At 40.9% G+C, this 18,363-nt stretch overlaps 1 protein-coding gene across 1 annotated transcript; it reads right to left on the bottom strand.

The window, feature by feature from the left end:
* Nucleotides 1-1,351: 1,351 nt before the first annotated feature.
* On the bottom strand, nt 1,352-15,296 carry kiss1ra (KISS1 receptor a). The gene is made up of 5 exons (XM_035421044.1): nt 14,684-15,296; nt 11,550-11,674; nt 6,681-6,816; nt 5,664-5,902; nt 1,352-4,786 (listed from the first exon to the last, which is right to left on the bottom strand). The coding sequence occupies exons 1-5, from the start codon at nt 14,895-14,897 to the stop codon at nt 4,415-4,417; spliced, it is 1,086 nt and encodes a 361-aa protein (XP_035276935.1). The 5' UTR covers nt 14,898-15,296; the 3' UTR covers nt 1,352-4,414.
* Between the last annotated feature and the right edge of the window lie 3,067 nt (nt 15,297-18,363).

The following is an 18,363-nucleotide window of genomic DNA, read 5'->3' on the forward strand; positions in this document are numbered from 1 at the left end:
CTTACAGTATTTGCCTATGAGTTCCTTGTTACTTGCTGCTGATAAGGTACTGTAGTACTCTATGTTTTATCAGCCCACGTGGCGCTCTGTATAATCTGGAGGAAGTACAAAACCACAGGACAGATCTCCGATCACAACTACAGATTGATTAAAAGAGAATGTGTCTTTATCAGTCACTAATCAAAACTGATTGAAAAGAATAAGAGTTATTTTAACTTTTGGTATGATTTTTGGTATGATTTTTTTCTGATTCTAAGGTATTGGCCACAGGGTCTTTTTCAGTGTTACTGTGATCGCCTATTATATCTGAACTGCTTCATAGTTACATCTCCATGTAGTGAAAGTGATTTTTCAAAATAAAAACATAAAGATGAACATCCCACTTTCCTGAGCATGTAATTTATGGAAATGAACAGTAGTGATGTACAGAAGTGATGCTATATCTCTCAATCTACAGATTGAAGACGCTATTATGGCTCAAAAAAGTACTTTCCATGCATATGGAAATGAAGGCTTGTGTAATCCCTGGGACTGAGATGTGACATTAGGCTCATGCCCATTACATAGCAGTCTTGTGTTTCTGTTTTGAAAGCATAAACTAGGCTTAAGACTGCAGCAAGCCCAAAAAAAGGTAGCATCCCCCATATTTATCTGCCCTCCTACAAGGACTGAGGCACGAACTCCTCTAATATTATTACGAATTCATGCCTCACTCCTTGAGTTCATGCTAAACGTTACTTCTGATGTGAAGCTCATGGGCATACAGGAAATGACATCATCCCACAGCACCGCTGTGCCTCATTGGAAGGTGACGTCAATTATTTTCCTGCAGTGTCCCGAAACCAAAACTTTGACTTTGCCAGCCAATGTGGGTAGACCATTGGCTTGACTGGAGTCAGTGCAACAGCTGAAATCAATATCCCTGATTAAGTACGGATTAGCTGTGTAAGAAAATCCCATTATTATTCATGTGTTTGAACGGAGGCCCTGTTACTCCTGTCGGAGCCTGCAAAAGACCTTCATCACACACTCTTCCTTTGACAGGTCTGATTTGTCCAAATGAATCAATTCTGTGTAAATAGCTTGTTTGCTTTTTTTTTTTTTTTTTTTTTTTTAGCTGGCGGTAAAAATATTATGGACTTTTTTTGTTGTTTTTATTGATTTGTTTTCACACGGTTTACACAGCAGTGGGCAAAAAAAAAAAAAAACCAGGAAGCGAGTGATTTGTGAAATTCATTTTGATAATGGTTCTGTTCACAGTGCCGTAAGTAATCGCTGCTTGTGTTCTGTACTCTGCAGGAGCTTGGCCGAGTCTATTAGTCTTAAGCAGAAATCACGGATGAGGCAGGCGTCTTTTCACATTTGTACATTTATTCATAAACCTGAGAGAGAGCACAGACAAAAACATGAAGAACGACAGCAACAACAGGCTAAAATGTCTCCATGTAACACGTGAATCTAACATTTGACACAAGTGTGGCATTGCCTTTTGGACTTCTGAGATGATGTTGAGACACAAATGTGGAAATGGTAGAAGGTTTTGGGCGGTTGTTTGAAAGCATCACATCAGTCTAGTTCTTTAATCAATCTTTTGCAATCAACTCCACTCCAAATGCTATAAATAAATAAAAAACCGTGATTGAAGATACAGCACTATTACCTTCTAACAGAACTAACATTTAATTGGATGTTTATGAAATGTGTCAAAAGTTACAAATGAACAAAGACGTATGACTGTATATACCATTGAAGCCTAAGTTACGGATTGACCTGTCTACGCAGCTGGTGAAAACAACTTTATCGCCATTATTCAAGAGCAGAAAACAGAGCGAGATTGATGCTGTTTATACACACGCGGGACAGTTTGTCGATTGCGTCTCGCACACGGACACAAACGACATTGGCACATTCGAGACAGACGGCGTCTCGCTGAAACAAATGTCTTGTTTCAGGCAACAGATTGGGGGCCACATGAAGGTGGTCTAACCATCCGCGGATTGTGGGAGCTTTCGAGCCCGTGCAGTCTTCAGGTAAACCTGGTAGTAGTTACCGTGCAGACGTAGGCATTTTCTTTAACGTCTCCTAGTTTCCCAAGGGAACTAATTATATTCAACTAATGTTTCATGTCATGGCAATAAATTGAGCTTCTGGATTGTTCCAATGCACTGGCCCTCGCAACGCAGCATTTGCATATCTCTGCTCTGCAGGCTCCTGAGAACATGATGTTCCCCTTGGGATGGAACTGAAAAAGCCAAGGCAACGTGTTTGAATTGAAATGGCCATTAAAAAAATTTAAAAAATAGCCGTAGGGCCATCACTTTCAAAAACCAATATTGTATCGTTTATAATCTTTGAAAGACGCCATTACTGAATGGTTATTTCTGTCCATGTTTAAATGAATACAGCATTGAGATTTTAATCAAGTCGTACGTTAGTTCCCCCGGTTTGTACAGAAAGCTTTTTTTCTTTTTTTTCTTTTTTTTGTGGTAAGGGGGCATTTTTGTGCATTTACATAAAACTCCTGCTTTAAAAACGTGACTCATTTCCCCAGGTTTACGAACCCATAACCGGCCTTGGCAGAAAAGGGAATCTCCTAACAGCCGTAGGAGAGGGGTGCAGCGGGTGCCATGCAAATTCAAATACAAACGGCCTCGCTGTGATAGCAAATGGGGACTTTAGTGTTAACATACACGCCAGAACACTTTAATACATGTTCCACACAAATAAAAAAAATAAAAAAAGAAACAGATAAGAAAGGGAATATCGAATATGAGTACAGGAGTCCGCGCTTTACGTTTTTTAGAACGATCAAACGGGCGAACGGGACAGGAAATGACGGTCTGAGTCACCCAAGATAAAGCTTGTAAGCAGAGATTAAAAAAAAAAAATTTCCATCGAAAGAGTGATAGATAGGGGGGCGACGGCCAAAAACCTGCAGCCTGTGTACACAGGGAGGTGTTGAAGTCGGCGCGGAACCAACACCCTCCACGCCTCGTCAGGCAGCCTCCTTTCTTGAGCAAGCTCCCGCGCATTAAATGCCTACGGAGCGCCAGACCAACGGGCCGGGGAATCCAATTCTGAAATCCTCAATTTGCCCGGCTTCCAGATAAACGGCGGTTTATTTGGCTTTTGTTTCTGTTCCAGCTCTCCATTTATCACGCCCAGGCGCGTATCTTGACACGCCTGTCACCATTTGGAATGATAAACGATACTAATCCATACCGACTGTTGCCCTGTTTTGTTTTTTCTTTGCCTCGCTGATATTAACTATGTATTTCATGTAAATATCCAGGAGAACGTTGCCAAGCCTTGATGAATGAATCTACAATGAAAACAAACCCAGTGCCATGTTGTCTTATTATTTCTTACACATTTGCTGTGAACGCAAATTTTCATTTGAACATGGCTTATTTGTAGTTTTCTTTCTATTAGCTGTAATTTAACAGTTTCACATGAAATTAAATTAAATAAAAGACAATTTTTAGACAAAAAAAGATCTTTCAATTAGCTGGAATGCTAATAGTAAGAAAACAGTTTCATATGAAATTAAATAAAATAAAAGACCATTTTTAGACAAAAAAAAGATCTTTCAATTAGCTGTAACGCTAATAGTAAGAAAACAGTTTCATATGAAATGTAATTAAATAAAAGACTATTTTTAGACGAAAGAAGGTCTTTCAGATTTCCAGTACTGAATGTGGTGTAGGGGAAGGAAAAGAGCACTTGAAGTGTGTGTTGTGTTTTTTTTTCTTTTCTTTTCTTTTTATTGAGGGCATCAAAACCCCATTACTAAGAGTGCATGGGAAAGTAACATTTCTTTATTGCCCCACATTCGTAAAAATATGTGAATATGCCTGCTTATCTTTGCTGTTATCTTTGCTTCCTGTACAGTGACAATGATCCTTTGTTAAAATTATAAGAATGTTATGCAAGCGCATCTAACTCAATATTTTCCCCACCTACAAAAAAATGTTCTGAAATAAATAGGTCACCCTCTTTTCCTTTAGTAGTACTGTTCCACACATATTTGCATGTACAGTACACAGAAAACTAAGCTCTCCTCCTCAACTGTCCATTGGCCAGTAAAGACATATTTACAAGCTGAAGTATTTTACAGACAAATTTAAAGTCAACTCATGAATAAATCTGATTCCTTCTCATTCTGTAAGACAAGCCTGCCACATCCCCACAACTCCTTCTAAGTTTCTATCCTATACTTTTGCCTGGTAATATATATTTTTTTCTAGTGGCAGCAGTAGGATAGATGACAGAATTGGCCACATTAGCAGTATGCAGCCACCCCTTTCAATATTCACCACAATGCCCTGGCCTGTGTTTTGTGTTTCCAGCCTAACGGAACCCCAGAGAGGCCTCGCGTTGCTTACTGTAGCGCCACCTGCTGTTCGGCTGTCCTTCACTGCGGCTCGCCGGTGGCTTCGGTGGCGATGAACTTCATCTCGGCGTTGGCTGTGCGGGACGTCACGCTGCTGTCCCGCACCTTCTGCTTGAACAGGAAGGGGAAGGCCTTCTTGAAGGACTTTCGGAAGCTGGCCCCCATGAAGCCGTAGACTATGGGGTTGATGGAGGAGTTGGCGTAGGACATGCAGTTGGCCCAGGTCTTGATCTTGTACGTGGTGTAGTTGTCCTTGTAGTTGGGATAGAAGGACTGGAACAGGATGAAGAGCTGGATGGGGCCCCAGCAGATGGTAAACAGGAGGACGATCACCACCACCATCTTGGAGATCTTGCTCCGTATGCCTATGGTCCGCTCGGAGAGGAGATGGACCTGCAAAGGGGAAAACTGAATAGTTTGCTCCCGGCCTTTTGTCTGCCGTGTGATTTTCAATTGCAGTTTCACTCAAAGGTTCTCACATATCAACACAAAAATGTCAATAAAAACACTGATATACAGAATAACAAAGTTAATGAAAAATATTGACTGGATCAGACCGACTGAATTTGTTTTAATTATAGTTTTAATTATAAGTTTTTTTTTGTTTTTGTTTTTTGTTATTGGTGAATGCCCAGATGAGCCGTGATTGGCAGAAAGGCCAGCTCTTGTCTGCTCGAGTTTGAATATTCTATTGTTCGATTATGTTTTATGAAAAAGTGAAGAGAAATTTATTATGTAAAGCTTTTATTTAACAAGGTTAGACTCAGGGAGGTTAAAAGTTCTTTTGCAAGCTGAGCAGCAGTACAGTTCATCACAGAATATAAAATCTGGTTACACAACAACACAATACACGCAGCAAGGGTAATACAAACTCTAAATACGTGTATACACAAATTTAAAGTGAGAATGATCTCAGAAAGTTTTAATTACTTCCACAAAATGACCATTCAACGTGTTTTCGAATTATATGAGTGAAACTGTTTGTCTAGTTTTACAGTTTTCCATAATTTCTTACAAAGGCACAAATTCATAAAGACATAAAAGGCACCAAAGACATAATTTCTTTTGTGATTAAAAGCAGTTTTTCCTTCCTCACACCGTGTCCACGGCACAGTAAATAAAATTAAATACTGTCAACGAGGGGCTTAATGTTGAAGATCAAAAAGAAAAAGCGGAACCCTTTCAAACCGAAATTGTTTATCCAACCTATGAAAGCACAGCAGGAGGCAAAAAGGAAACGCAGCTGGGGGAAGCCATTTTACCTCCATACCTGGTAATTATTGTCCACGGGCACCACTGCGGGCTGCCCAACCCTCTTCAGCATGAAGGAGTAGCAGAGGGAGATGGTGAGAACGGGCAGGAGGTAGACGGCTATGAACTGGTAGAGGATGAAGGCCTTCTCGTGGGCCTTGGAGGGGAACTCCTCGGAGCAGTAATGCCTGGGGCCGTACCAGTAGCCCTCCTCGATCCGCTGATACATGAAGATGGGCGTGGACAGGATGAAGGACCCTTGACCAAAAAGGACTCAGTCAGGACAGAGAAAGCGACAACCAATATGATGCCGCCTTGCTTTTTTGTTTTAAGCATTTATCAGATGCTTACAATAGTGCACACAAAAATGCATAAGAAAATCCTACTGCAATGTCATTTGGGTCAGAACCAATATTAGCTGTTAACACATGACTTACTGTAGGAGTAGTAAATGCATAAATCTACAACATAAATGTACTAGCATTATTAGAAGCAAAAAGAGACCGTGTGTTTTTAAGTGAAGTAAAGTTTATCAAAGCAGTTCCTTCATGATAGCAAGGCATTTTTTGTTAGTTCAGACAAAAAACAATACAGATTTGGAATATGTTTTATTTTCTAGAGAAACACGAGGCTAATGTCCAGTCTAGTACATAACTAGCTCCTAAAAATCACCATCTGCCCACATGCAACACCTTTCAAGTGCTGCGATAAATAGAATGATGTGTGATGCGCAGACAGTTACGTTATGTGAATATCCATTTGAAATACTTCAAGAGGAAAATATGTCAGGTATGTGCACAAAAGATAATGACCAGATGTGTATTTGTAGGCCTACTGTTCACCAACAGAGCACAGGGGAATTTAGGCTTTTAGCTGGAATGACAGCTATTTCCCTTTAATTAAAACGGACAGGCACGTTTTTTCCCCCCAGTTATTTCTGTTACATTCTTGGATTCAAAAGCTGGCATTTATTTATTTATTTATTTATTTTTAAAATGCCGTCGGCGGCTCAGCTCTTGCCTTGGCGGGCTCTTACCGATCCAGATGCAGACGCTGACGATCATGGCGACGCGGGGGGTGCGGTGGCGCAGGGATTTGAGGGGGTAGACGGTGGCGTAGCAGCGGTCGGCGCTCATGGCGGTCAGCGTGATGCAGGTGGCCTGGACGGTGACCTGGAACGGCGCGATCTCGTCACGCCTCGGAACTACACTTCCCACAAGGCATACTGTTTTTTTTAAAATCACAACAACCGGCAGACTCCAGTGACCCCGACCACTGGCTGCTTAATTGCAGAATGATTTTCTCATGGAGTGCTCAGGAAGGGAAGGGTGCCATCACTGAAAGGTTTTTTTTTTGTTGTATAAAGGTGCCTTCATTCATACAGTACGGAAAGTGACACATTTTTTTTTCTACTCAAAGTTCAAAACACAGAGAATGGAAGCTGAGAGGGAAAGGGAAATGTAGTCTAGAGATAGTAACCAGGACTACAGCAAAGACAGCATGAGACTAATGTGTTGCCCACTGTGTTTTAAAGCAACGGAAACCATTCACTGAGCCGTATAATACTGAATAGTTTGTCATATTTAAAGTGCCATGGTGCCGAAGAAAAGAACAAAGCCTCCAAATTAATTATTTTTTTCCACTTTTTTGGTGGGAGGCTTTGTCCATTATTCTTTCTCTCCATCACGCAAGGACACGGTGAAATCTGAATGTGTGTGGGAGCTGGCTATTAATTAAACTAGAGCAATGACTGAATAGCGTATGCAAAACTCCGGAAAGGAAAAATTCCAGCCCGTTGAAATAATTAACACTGCCCACTCTCACAAGTATTTATTAAAATTGTTCACTGCTATCTAATCGCTATGTACTACCCATAAAAAATACGAATCTCCTTCTGAATGGGATTTGCCCAGAAGGGCAGGTGCTTCCGAAAAATGTATTGATTAGCACTCAACTGCAGCAGCTGTCCACTCCTGGATAGCATATGGTTCTCATTCCATGTTTTGCTCTACACCTGTACTTGAACCTTCTAAGACTGAGTATTTGTCATTCCCATCAAATTATCAGAAATTCATTTTGCCCTCCCCCACTTTGGCACCCCCCCCCCCCCAATTCCATCTATCTCCTCTGCTCCCCAAGGTAACCCATCTTCCAGTATTCAGCATGTCAACCTTTTTGTTGATCCTAGAATTCATTTCTCATTTGCTGCAAAAACCCAAAGAAGCAAAGCACCAAATCGGATTGTAGTGTCAGTCAGGTGGCCAGAATCGAAGCCCCTGTAATTCAGTTTGACAAAGACACCACCGGTTTAAGCCCTATACTCATTGCTCACAATAGGTGCCCTGGAATTTCGAATCAGGGCCTCAGTATAGAATCTCATCCAACACACGTCTCCTTGTGACTGTACAGAGAGTTTCTGCTTGGTTCAGAGGGATGACTGCCCCCTGGTGGCCCACCAAGCCCACCTCACTCAACAACCTGATTTTTGTAAGAGATCTTCTCAGGATATTAACTATGAACCGCTTCAATCTTCAGACATCTGGCAGACGTGACTACAATACAGTATTCTTAACAGGGGGGAGGGAGTAGCAATGTCATCGTAGAACAACAGACCTCTGCACTGCAGCTCTGAAAACGTCAGAATTTGAAGTACTTGACAGTCTTTGCACCGACAGCTTTAGCTCAACATATTTTCAGACTAAAGGCCAAAAAAGATTCAGATAAAAGAAGTCGAGACTGCTAAGGTGTTGGGTGGAATCCCTGCTGTGGTCCTGGCAGTGTCTTTAAAATGTCTTCTTCCTGAACTTGCAGCCAAGGCTGTGTCTATTTAAATTTTAAATGCCCCAGAAATGAAGATAAGGTAGGAGGAAAAGAATTGGTCGAGAGCAGCGGTGGCCAATGCCACTGCAGCAGAGCTGGTGTGTATGTGTGCTGATTTTTTTTTGTCACCAATTACATTGGCTAAATTAGCTAATTGGCTGAATACACTTATGCTGGTTTAGCGGTAGATTAGACCACAATAAGATATTTCATGTTGGGGACACAGAAACGGTCTTGTAACTAAAATATCAATTACTAAATGATTGGGATAATTAATGAATGAAAAGTGGACGGCACGGTGGTGCAGTGGGTAGCACTGCCGCCTCACAGCAAGAAGTTTGTGGGTTTGAATCTCGGCTTGGGGCCTTTCTGTGTGAAGTTTGCATGTCTGTGTGGGTTTCCTCTCACAGTCCAAATACATGGAGGTAGGCTAACTGGATACTCTAAATTGCAAATAGGTATGAGTTAATGGTGTGTGTGCCCCGCGATAGATTGGCGGCCTGTCCAGGGTGTATTCCTGCCTCTAGCCCAATGCACGGTGGGATAGGCTCCAGCACCACCCCGAACCCTGCTCAGGATAAGCGGGTATAGATAATGGAAGTTTCCATGAAACTCAGAAACTGACATGGTGTTCCTTGGAGATCCCTGGCCTAGAGGAATCCTGCGTTAGAGAAGCAGCTGCAACATTCAGCTGTCAGAAAGTGAAACAAAATGGCCGTGCCTGTGGAAGGCTAGTTTTCATCTCTAGCCAGTAATAATCAAGCTGAGTGCCGCTGGGTGTTTTACTGGAGTAATCCAGGTTAAGCACTCTACTGAACGGTACAACAGCAGAGACCTAGCAGGGACTCAACCCTAGCCCCCCCAACATACGCATGCGCACGCACATGCACACGCACACACACACGTGCGCGCGCGCACACACACACACACACACACACACACAATGTCTGATTCTGCCTAATGAAATACCCCAGTGCTGGTAATATGTTTGCATATGCCATATAGAGACCGCTGATCAGGAAAAGGGCTGTTGACGAGTTCCCATGGTAACATACCTTCTGTAAAATTAATTTTATATAAAATTGGTGAAGCCAAATTCATTAATGCCTACCCTTTCTCCAGCTTTGAACCTTTTATAAAAACATGTAAAAGTTAGAGAGAAGTATTCTGCAATCCAGTCATTAAAATGAAACTTACAATTTGAAGTATTTTGAGGAGTCAAAGATTTATTTAAATTGGTAAGTTAAATGTTCTCCCATCATGCACTTTGAGAGCTATCCTAATGCCCTTTGAGGCCTGAAGGCTTCCATCATGTCTAGCTGAGAGCCTACTTATAAGAAAAGCATTCTTCTCTGAATTGAATCCCTTTGAAATACAAATTTGAAATGACCTGCAGTCATTAACCTATTACAATGACTGATGGTCCAGTGGATGTTCTAGTGAGTCAAATCAGAAAAGAAAAAAAGAATTACGAAAAGCAAATTATGATGCTTGTACAATCGCCTCAATCAGAGCTCCAGTTGTATTTTTTCTATTCCCAACCCTGTGCAAAGCAGAACATTTCAATTTAAATGTGCTGCCACAAAAGGTATTAGCAGAGAATTAAATAATTTGACAAAGCCTATAGCTGAGGGCTCACTTTTAAATAAAAAAAAAAGATTATAAATTAATTACATTTTAAGTACAAACGTAGAAGATGGCAGAAGGTTAAATAGTAAGTGTGATGGTTCAGTGCTATTTATTTTAGCCAATCAGAACATCTACTGCGTGTAGTGGGTCCTGAAGATGTCCAGACGACTCACTAAATGTTTTTGTCTGTGTATAAGTGGTGTCTTCCTGTGTACTCAGGAATCAGCCACAACAGAGACATAGAGAGAGTTCAAGAGATCATATTATTTGCTGTTGCAATTTTTACCCAAGTTGCTGAGTTCCCCAGCTTGTAATTTTAACATTTTATCTTCCCATCAGCCAAGTTTCAGTTACAATAAAGGAGAAATTACATTCAATTTATAATTTATATCACAAAATTTCAGTCTAGTCTTTGAATTAGTTAAACGAAACTGATGATTACATTCTGTATGAAAAACATTTATAATTGCCTCTGACTATATCTGTAAGGCTTATTATATGATACAGAAAAATGACAGATATTAAGGTCAATCTTCAGTGTGAGTAAAGTATAATATTGTTTGAATATCAACATTGAACAAAATATATAGAGATGACCGAGACATTGAAATGTGATATTTCAAAATATCAATTTTTACTTATTTTATTATTAAAAATGTGTAATCGATGCGTATCAATTTTGTTTTGGTTTTGACCTAAAAATATGTGAGCAAAGAATTTGAATGGAATTTAGAAAGCTTATATACCAGTACTTTAAAACTGTACTGTTTAATCCTTCCTTAAATATAAAGTAGAAACTGGTGCTCCCATTCAAGCTCTGAAATGCAAATTTTTTTTATTCAAATCTCAACAGTTTCAAATGTGTCTGATCTGCTGGTTATTTAATAATGACAGAGAATATTGGGCTGGAAAATCACAAGCGAATCATTACAGTTTGATTTAGGTGGGCTCAGAGGAATGTGATATGTTGAATTAAATATTTAGTTCTTCAATATTTTACTCATATATATTTTAAGTCATCCAAATTGTCCGCATTTTGGGCTTTGATAGAAGAGGATGAAGAAATTAAAGGGAACAGAAGAAGAACAAGAACAAGGAGGAGCAGGAGGAGGATGGTTGATTGGATTGATGCGGAGGAAGACAAATGATCATCAGAATACCATCATAGTTCAGCTGCGCTATCTCTTTAAATTGATTGCTGCTTTGTGCATTGAGCAGACAGTTCAGAAATCACTGCCCATAGAAGACAGCAATGGACAGCTACAGCTATGGATCCTGTAGGGCACTGAGGCTATGGTCCATGGATAAGAGACAGCACTTGATCCATTTTGATTCAGTAAATTTCCATCTGTGATAACTAATAGTGAATCTTGTTTGAGGATCAAGTAGTGATCAAGGTTTCTAACATTGTCCAATCATCAATCTTGTTGCATCAGATTAGTGTTACAGTACATACCTGCTGGAGAAAAGCGACAAATTTGCACATGAAGTCCCCAAAGATCCAGCTGGGCAGGGGATAGAGTGTGGCAGTGAAGGGGACACAGCACACCAGGAAGATGATGTCTGTGGCTGCCAGGTTAGCTGGAGAGGAGCATACAGTTAGGGAACAAACACATTAAAGGAAGCTGTGGCTCAGAATCTCTATATATACGTATCTATATCTATATAGGGTCCAAGTACACAGCACTGCTCACAAGCACCAATGCTGGAAAACAGAACCTACAGTATCCTTTCATAAAATTCCACAAAGCTGGTCTTACTAGTCCAGAACCCTTCATTAGACTGAGAAACCCTGTCTACAAACTGATTTTGAAATTAAATATATTTATCAGGATATTACCACTCTTCACACTATATGGGTAAATGTACATATTATTTGCTCCTTCAGATGTTGCAATATATTACTTCATTAATCATTATATTATTAAAAAAAACCCACATATTTATAATATAGGGCAGTTTGTTCCATTTCCAAAAAAAAAAAAACTAAAAAAAACTTTCAGAATTTGCCTATCCCAGTTGTCTGTTAAGGGCATACAAAATCAGCCAGGTTAGGTTTTGTGACTCCTGTGATTGATCAGGCATGTGTTCTGTACTCTGGTGCTATGACAACACAGCTCAGTCGACGGGTTTGATGAATGTGCTTGACTGGGGAAGGGTGAAATGTGCTTTGAAATATGTTTTGGTGTTCCAAACTGAGAGAAAATATAAATCTGGGTAAAAAAAAAAAAAAGAAAGAAAGGTTTGTTGAAACAGAATTGACTAACAGCTCAGCCAGAACGAAATGCAGCATACTGTAAAGGTGTGGCCCAAAAACCAAAGCTGAGAATCGGTGGTCTAACCAAACATATGATTATCCACTTATTAAAAATGTCACGTACTGTAGGGAAAGTATCTATAAATAATTGATAGAGTTTGCTTCATACAACCAAAACATCTGCTAACACCTCACTTCCTAGCATGTCCACTGTAATGGTTGGATTCTACTCTTAATTACATATCTTTCTTAGCAAAATATGAGACATTTAAAAAGCAATGTACAAACACTTGTAAACCACTGCTGTGGTTTATCCTATATTGACTTGACTGGGTCCTGGGCAAAAAACTTGGAAATCATTATTTGCAATGAATGAAAATGGGTGTTGTGATGTTTCTGATTTGCCCAAATGGAAGTTTCTGGACAAATTTTTATAAATCTTCACATAGACCAGCCACCAAAATGACTGAGAGGGGAAAAAAAGTCCAAATGTCTCACAATTCAAGAGTGCTTGCAGGCAAAAACTGAAAATGACAGAACTTATTTTCCCCCAGGAAAAGACGTCAGCATGTATTTTTAAAACAGCATGTTTCCATTTAAAATCTGTGATTTCTCTGTCCTCTGTTTACCAACACATTACGGTTCACAGCTGGAAAATAGAGCATGTCTACACCCATTTCTCTGATGGAAAAGGCTGTATCCTCATATTGCTTTTCAAAAAATACAAATAAATAAAAATCAGCATGTGTGACAGACCGGCTTTGCTCAGCCATTGCTGGGTGATTTGTTGACTAAATGGAGCAGGTAGATGGAGCAAAACATATGCCACGTAGTGCTTTTTTTATTTATTTATTTATTTATTTATTTTTGAAAGTGTGCAGTTTCTACACAGATCCTTGAACAGTTAATCTTCCAGCTCATTTACAATAATTCTTTCTGTCGTATTCAGTCCCAAGAATAATTCATCATCCCCACTAGCCAATATAGCCAAGCCCTATATTTCATCTTTCAATCACATCAAAACATTGCATTTCTTTCCCCATCCAGCATTCCCAGTTGCCTGATTTCCAGAAAACCCCACTGCCAAGCTACATTCTGTAAACTATATATCATGTTTGTTTGCACAACGTTTGCATAATGTTTGACCCAAGTGCAAACATCCAAGGTCGTATCCAGTGTGCAAACCTAGACAGACTAGATCTAGAAGCCTGCGACCCACAACAAAAACTAAAAGAGATCAATTTTGGTTCAGATATCGGCATGATGTCAAATAGTTGAAAACGGCTCTTGAAGGCCAGGCACAGACAAATGCAAAGACAAGGGACGCTGAAGGCCATTTTCAAGAGCTTCTTGTCTAAGGGCCGGTGAACGTGTCGTGTCTCTGTCGTGTAACGTTGCTCTATCTCCCCTCGCGCGGCGAGCGGCGAGCAGGCATTAAAACGGAGCGGGCGGCACGGCGAGGCTGCGACTGCTTCGCCGGTCTCCTCGGACCCCCTGCCTCGACGCAGATCCGACCTGCTGTTGTTTACCTCCTCCGCCCCTCACGTGCTCGCACGCGCCGCGGAGGTCAGAGGCCAGCACATTATGCACCTGTTTTTTTTTTTTTTTTTTTTTCTGCAGCCATGGGACGCGTGCTATCGCTTTGCAGATTCGCATTCGTTTTTGTTTTCGTCTTGCTGATTCAGGATTTCGCATAATCCACTCAGGTTCAGTAATCCTTTCAAACACATGCAGGCATAATGGATTGTGTTGCTGGTTTGCCTAATTGCCTAAGCAATAATTTATGAATGGTCATTACAGCCTGAATTTTTTTGTTTGTGGCTCCTTTTGATTATTTTGCATTAGCCATGAGCAGTCGGTGAGGTATCAATGCACATGCAGTGTATAATGCTGCTGACCGCACACGTGCAGGTCCGTGTGTCTTCCGTCTCCTGCTAGGTGTAATATCTTTATGCATCCGCAAGCCACAACCGTGAATTTTCCAGGTTCAGTGAACTACATTTTAATTGTTTTAAACAAACCCAGATAAATAAATAAAAAAAAAATTTTTTAATTACTTTAGTCTATCACTCTTCACTCTTTTCTGTACCACAGAAAGCAAAATGCTGGGAAAGATCTGCTCCACTCAGTCACCACTCACCTGGCTGCGTCTAGACGGCCGTATTAAATCAGAGGAAGGAATAACCAAGCTTGCGGCATGGGATGAGTTTGAGGCAGGCTCGCGGGCGGGGGGGGGGGGGGGGGGAATGGGGGAGCTTTGCAATGCCAGGAAGTGCGATAAAACATCAGAAAACAAACACACAGGATTCTTACGGCCAGAGTCTCACACTCACCTATGTAGAAGTTGGTGGCGGTCCTCATCTGCCTGTGTTTGGAGATCACATAGATGACCAGGGAGTTCCCGATTAGTCCCACCAGCATGATGAGAGAGAAGAAGAGAGGCACCAGCCAGGCGTCCGTCAAAAACGGATGCTCCCCATCCTCACCCCCGTCCATGGAACCGTTCACCTCAGACAGGTTGAAGAGAAGTTCAGTGGCATTCCACATTTCAGTGGGAGAAATAAAAAAAACTAATAAAGAGCTAATGAAGAGTTTTAAATGCAGATATGGCTAGCAATCAGCAAAGGTCTGCTCCTTTCGACTTGCAGATAGACATTAAGGTGTTAAGTAATTTCGCAAAATCCTTAAGCGGACAGAAACGTCAGAGCATGCCCCATGCCGCACAGGATCTTCCCGGAATCAAGGAGAGAGAAAAAAAAAAAAAACTGAATACAGGGAGCGGGGAAAAAAATAACAAAAATCCACGTGTGAGACTTTAGCCGACACCTCCTAATCTTTTCTCCCCTCTTTGAAAGGGGAGTCCTCTCGGTGATTTCTTCTGAAGGACGAGAGCTCCCGCTGGCTTTATACCGAGCGAATACACACGTGGGCTGGGGAATGTGAGAGAGAGAGAGAAAAAAAAAAAAAAACAACTGATGTCAGGTCTCCTAGCAACATTTTTCCAATCCGGAGTTTCATCCTTCATCCGAGTCCAGTCCGCGGGCATTTTTCACACAGAGGCTGGCTCAGCACCGCCGCTGAGATGCATAATTTTTCTGGATATAAAAAGATTCATTTGTTTGCCATTAGGAGTGCTAAATTGTACATTTTTTTTTTCTCAGTTTCTCACAAAGGAAGATGCAAAGCTCAAAAACTTGATTTGACGCTTTTAAACACGGTGAACGCTTCAAGCTGGAATAAAAATGGTGCAGCAGTTTGTAGATTTGTTTTTGTTTTTTCTTCAGTTATCTGAAGGAAAATGGGCAGGTCAGCAATGGATCGCAATTACCAACGCTACAGCGCATCCTCCTCAGTGAATCAGAAGTGAATCACAACCTGCCCCCTTCAAATCCTGTCAATTCATTCTCTGATGTTAATCTCCAGAACCATATTTTCTCTGCAACATGTCGTCCAAGACACTTGTATTATGTCAAAAAAAAAATTTTAAATACTTAAAACCGGGTCTCAAAAAGATATGGGGTTGCATTAATTGCTGGTACTGAGGCAGTGATTTGAAGAAGCCCTTGCACACAAGAGCAAAACTGAGAGGTTTAGCAGCACTGACCCGGGGTATTTTAATCCAGCTAAGTGTACCTGGATGCATTATGTATGTGTTTACCTGGACAGTCAGCTGTCTTCCCAAATCCAATCGCTACAAAATCCTCTTATCCACAATTGCTAGTTTCTTCTCTTCTCAGAAACTCAGCCACCCTTTCTTTTCTCTACCTTAACATTTCAGGATCAATTTTTGCAAACTGCTCCTCTCAGTCCTAATCACTGTTATATTGGTGCAAAAGCAATTTAAGCCCTCAGAAACATAGCCTCTCCACATAGGCTTCTGCGTAGTCTTGCTTAAATTATATATTCGCAGTCTTAGTGCAAGTCCTATTCCTGGTGTCAGAATACTTGTTACTTTATTTCGATTCAAATGGAATTGGATCTATGAAAGGAACTCTCGACACACAGCTGCCTCTGACTGGCCTACTCTAACTGAAAAGGAAAAAGGAAAATAAATCCTTTGGTGTTTTTTTTTTTTTTTCCAGTAAGGCACGGCATGCATCTTTCATGTTTATTTCTGTGTATGTGTGTGCGCTTTTTTATTTTTTTATTTTTACCATCGAAAACAAAATATTTTCCTGAGAACATCTGACCAGAGCCGCAGATGGCACCGGGGCCAGTAGGATAATGCAGGGGCATAATTCTGAGAATTCCTCCAGGATTTCGTAGTCCATGGCTTTCAATTCGGGAGGTTTAAACAAAGGCTGATGGACACCGGGTTCGAATGACCCGTCATGCATAAATATTATTGCAGGGCACAACCGTAAACAAGCCCAAAAGAGGTTTTACCCTCGAGATCTCTCTTTGCACATCCCCCCCTCTCTCCTCTGCCCTCTCCATACCAATGTCTGTAACTCTGCAATGCGTACAGGGCATTTCACACACACACACACACACACACACAAACATGTATGCGCACACACATGCGCACACACACACACGTACACACACAATGTCTGATTCTGTCTAATTAAATGCCTCAGTGCTGGTAATATGTTTGCATATGCCATACAGAGAATCTCAACAGGATAATTACGAGTGCCCTAATTAAATACACACACACAAATGGTAATGGTAAATGGCCTGCATTTATATAGCGCTTTTATCCAAAGCGCTTTACAATTGATGCCTCTCATTCGCCAGAGCAGTGAGGGGTTAGGGGTTAGGTGTCTTGCTCAAGGACACTTCGACACGCCCAGAGCGGGGTTTGAACCGGCAACCCTCCGACTGCCAGACAATCGGTCTTACCTCCTGAGCTATGTCGCCCCGCAGACACACACCCACTCACACACACACACACACACACACAGTGACCAAAGTAGTGTTTGCTTGTGGTTTGCTGCCGAGGCAATGCCAGTTGCATTTGTATTAGAGGGAGTTTTGTACCAAGTACAGTAAAAAAAACCATTAAAATGCTCTCTATTGCATTGCCAAAGTTTAGTTCGGTGGACCGTGCCTAAGGGTCGCAAAGCAATCTCTACGCAACTGTTGTTGCCTCTGAACGTCATTTCAAGCAATAACATCGTTGCACAAGGCAATTCGCAAGCAATTTAAATTCTAGTCACTCACAAATCAGAATAAAGTGTGTTATGTAATCTCATTCGATGTTGCACCAATACATTCTAATGGTGTTTATTTTAGTATACCTTCAGGGAATTTACACTAGCTACTCTGGTTTCTGTCCTTCATGCCACTGGCGATGAGGAAACGCGAATATTTCTGTACATTCCCTCATTTAGATCCACTCGAAAACAAGGCTAAAACAGCCATGTTAGCTAAATTAACATTACAGATTTAAAACATAGGTGCATAATTGGCTATTGCATGAAATCAGTTGCATGGAGCATTGAGCTGCTCAGAACTGATCGCAAATAAATTGCATCTGAGTTGCAAATTGTAAATTGCAACTCAGCAATTCAATCGTTAGGGTCTCGTTACGCAAAGCAATCCTAGACCAATTTAGTTGCAAGCAACAAAAGTTGTGTGGAGATTGCTTTTGTGTAACAAGACCCTAATGGTACAATTGCCTCCTCAAAATTGACAGTCGCTCTGTGTTCAGAGTACTGTGTACTCCATTTAACAGAAATATTGTAGGGCTATGTTATGGTATTTGAATTATGTACTGGCAGTGTTTAAGAGCAAACAGATACTATTCGTAGACTGTCAAGGTACTTTTATTCGTTTAGAATATTAGCGAAAATGAAGTGAAATGTGGGCGTCAAGACCACCCGTTGACATTGTGAGAAAACTCTGAAGTGGATAATTAATTGATTTGTTCAAAAGCAAGCAGGGAAGCGTGATATTATATTATTCGCTCGGCTGAAAATGAAAAAAAAAAGACTCCTGCTTAACTCTGAACGAGATGTTAATCTCGAGTTTGTCTAGAGTCGCTAAGTGTGGAGTGTGGAGTGGTTGT

This window comes from Anguilla anguilla, chromosome 6, assembly GCF_013347855.1.
Source record: "Anguilla anguilla isolate fAngAng1 chromosome 6, fAngAng1.pri, whole genome shotgun sequence".
Classification (NCBI taxonomy): domain Eukaryota; kingdom Metazoa; phylum Chordata; class Actinopteri; order Anguilliformes; family Anguillidae; genus Anguilla; species Anguilla anguilla.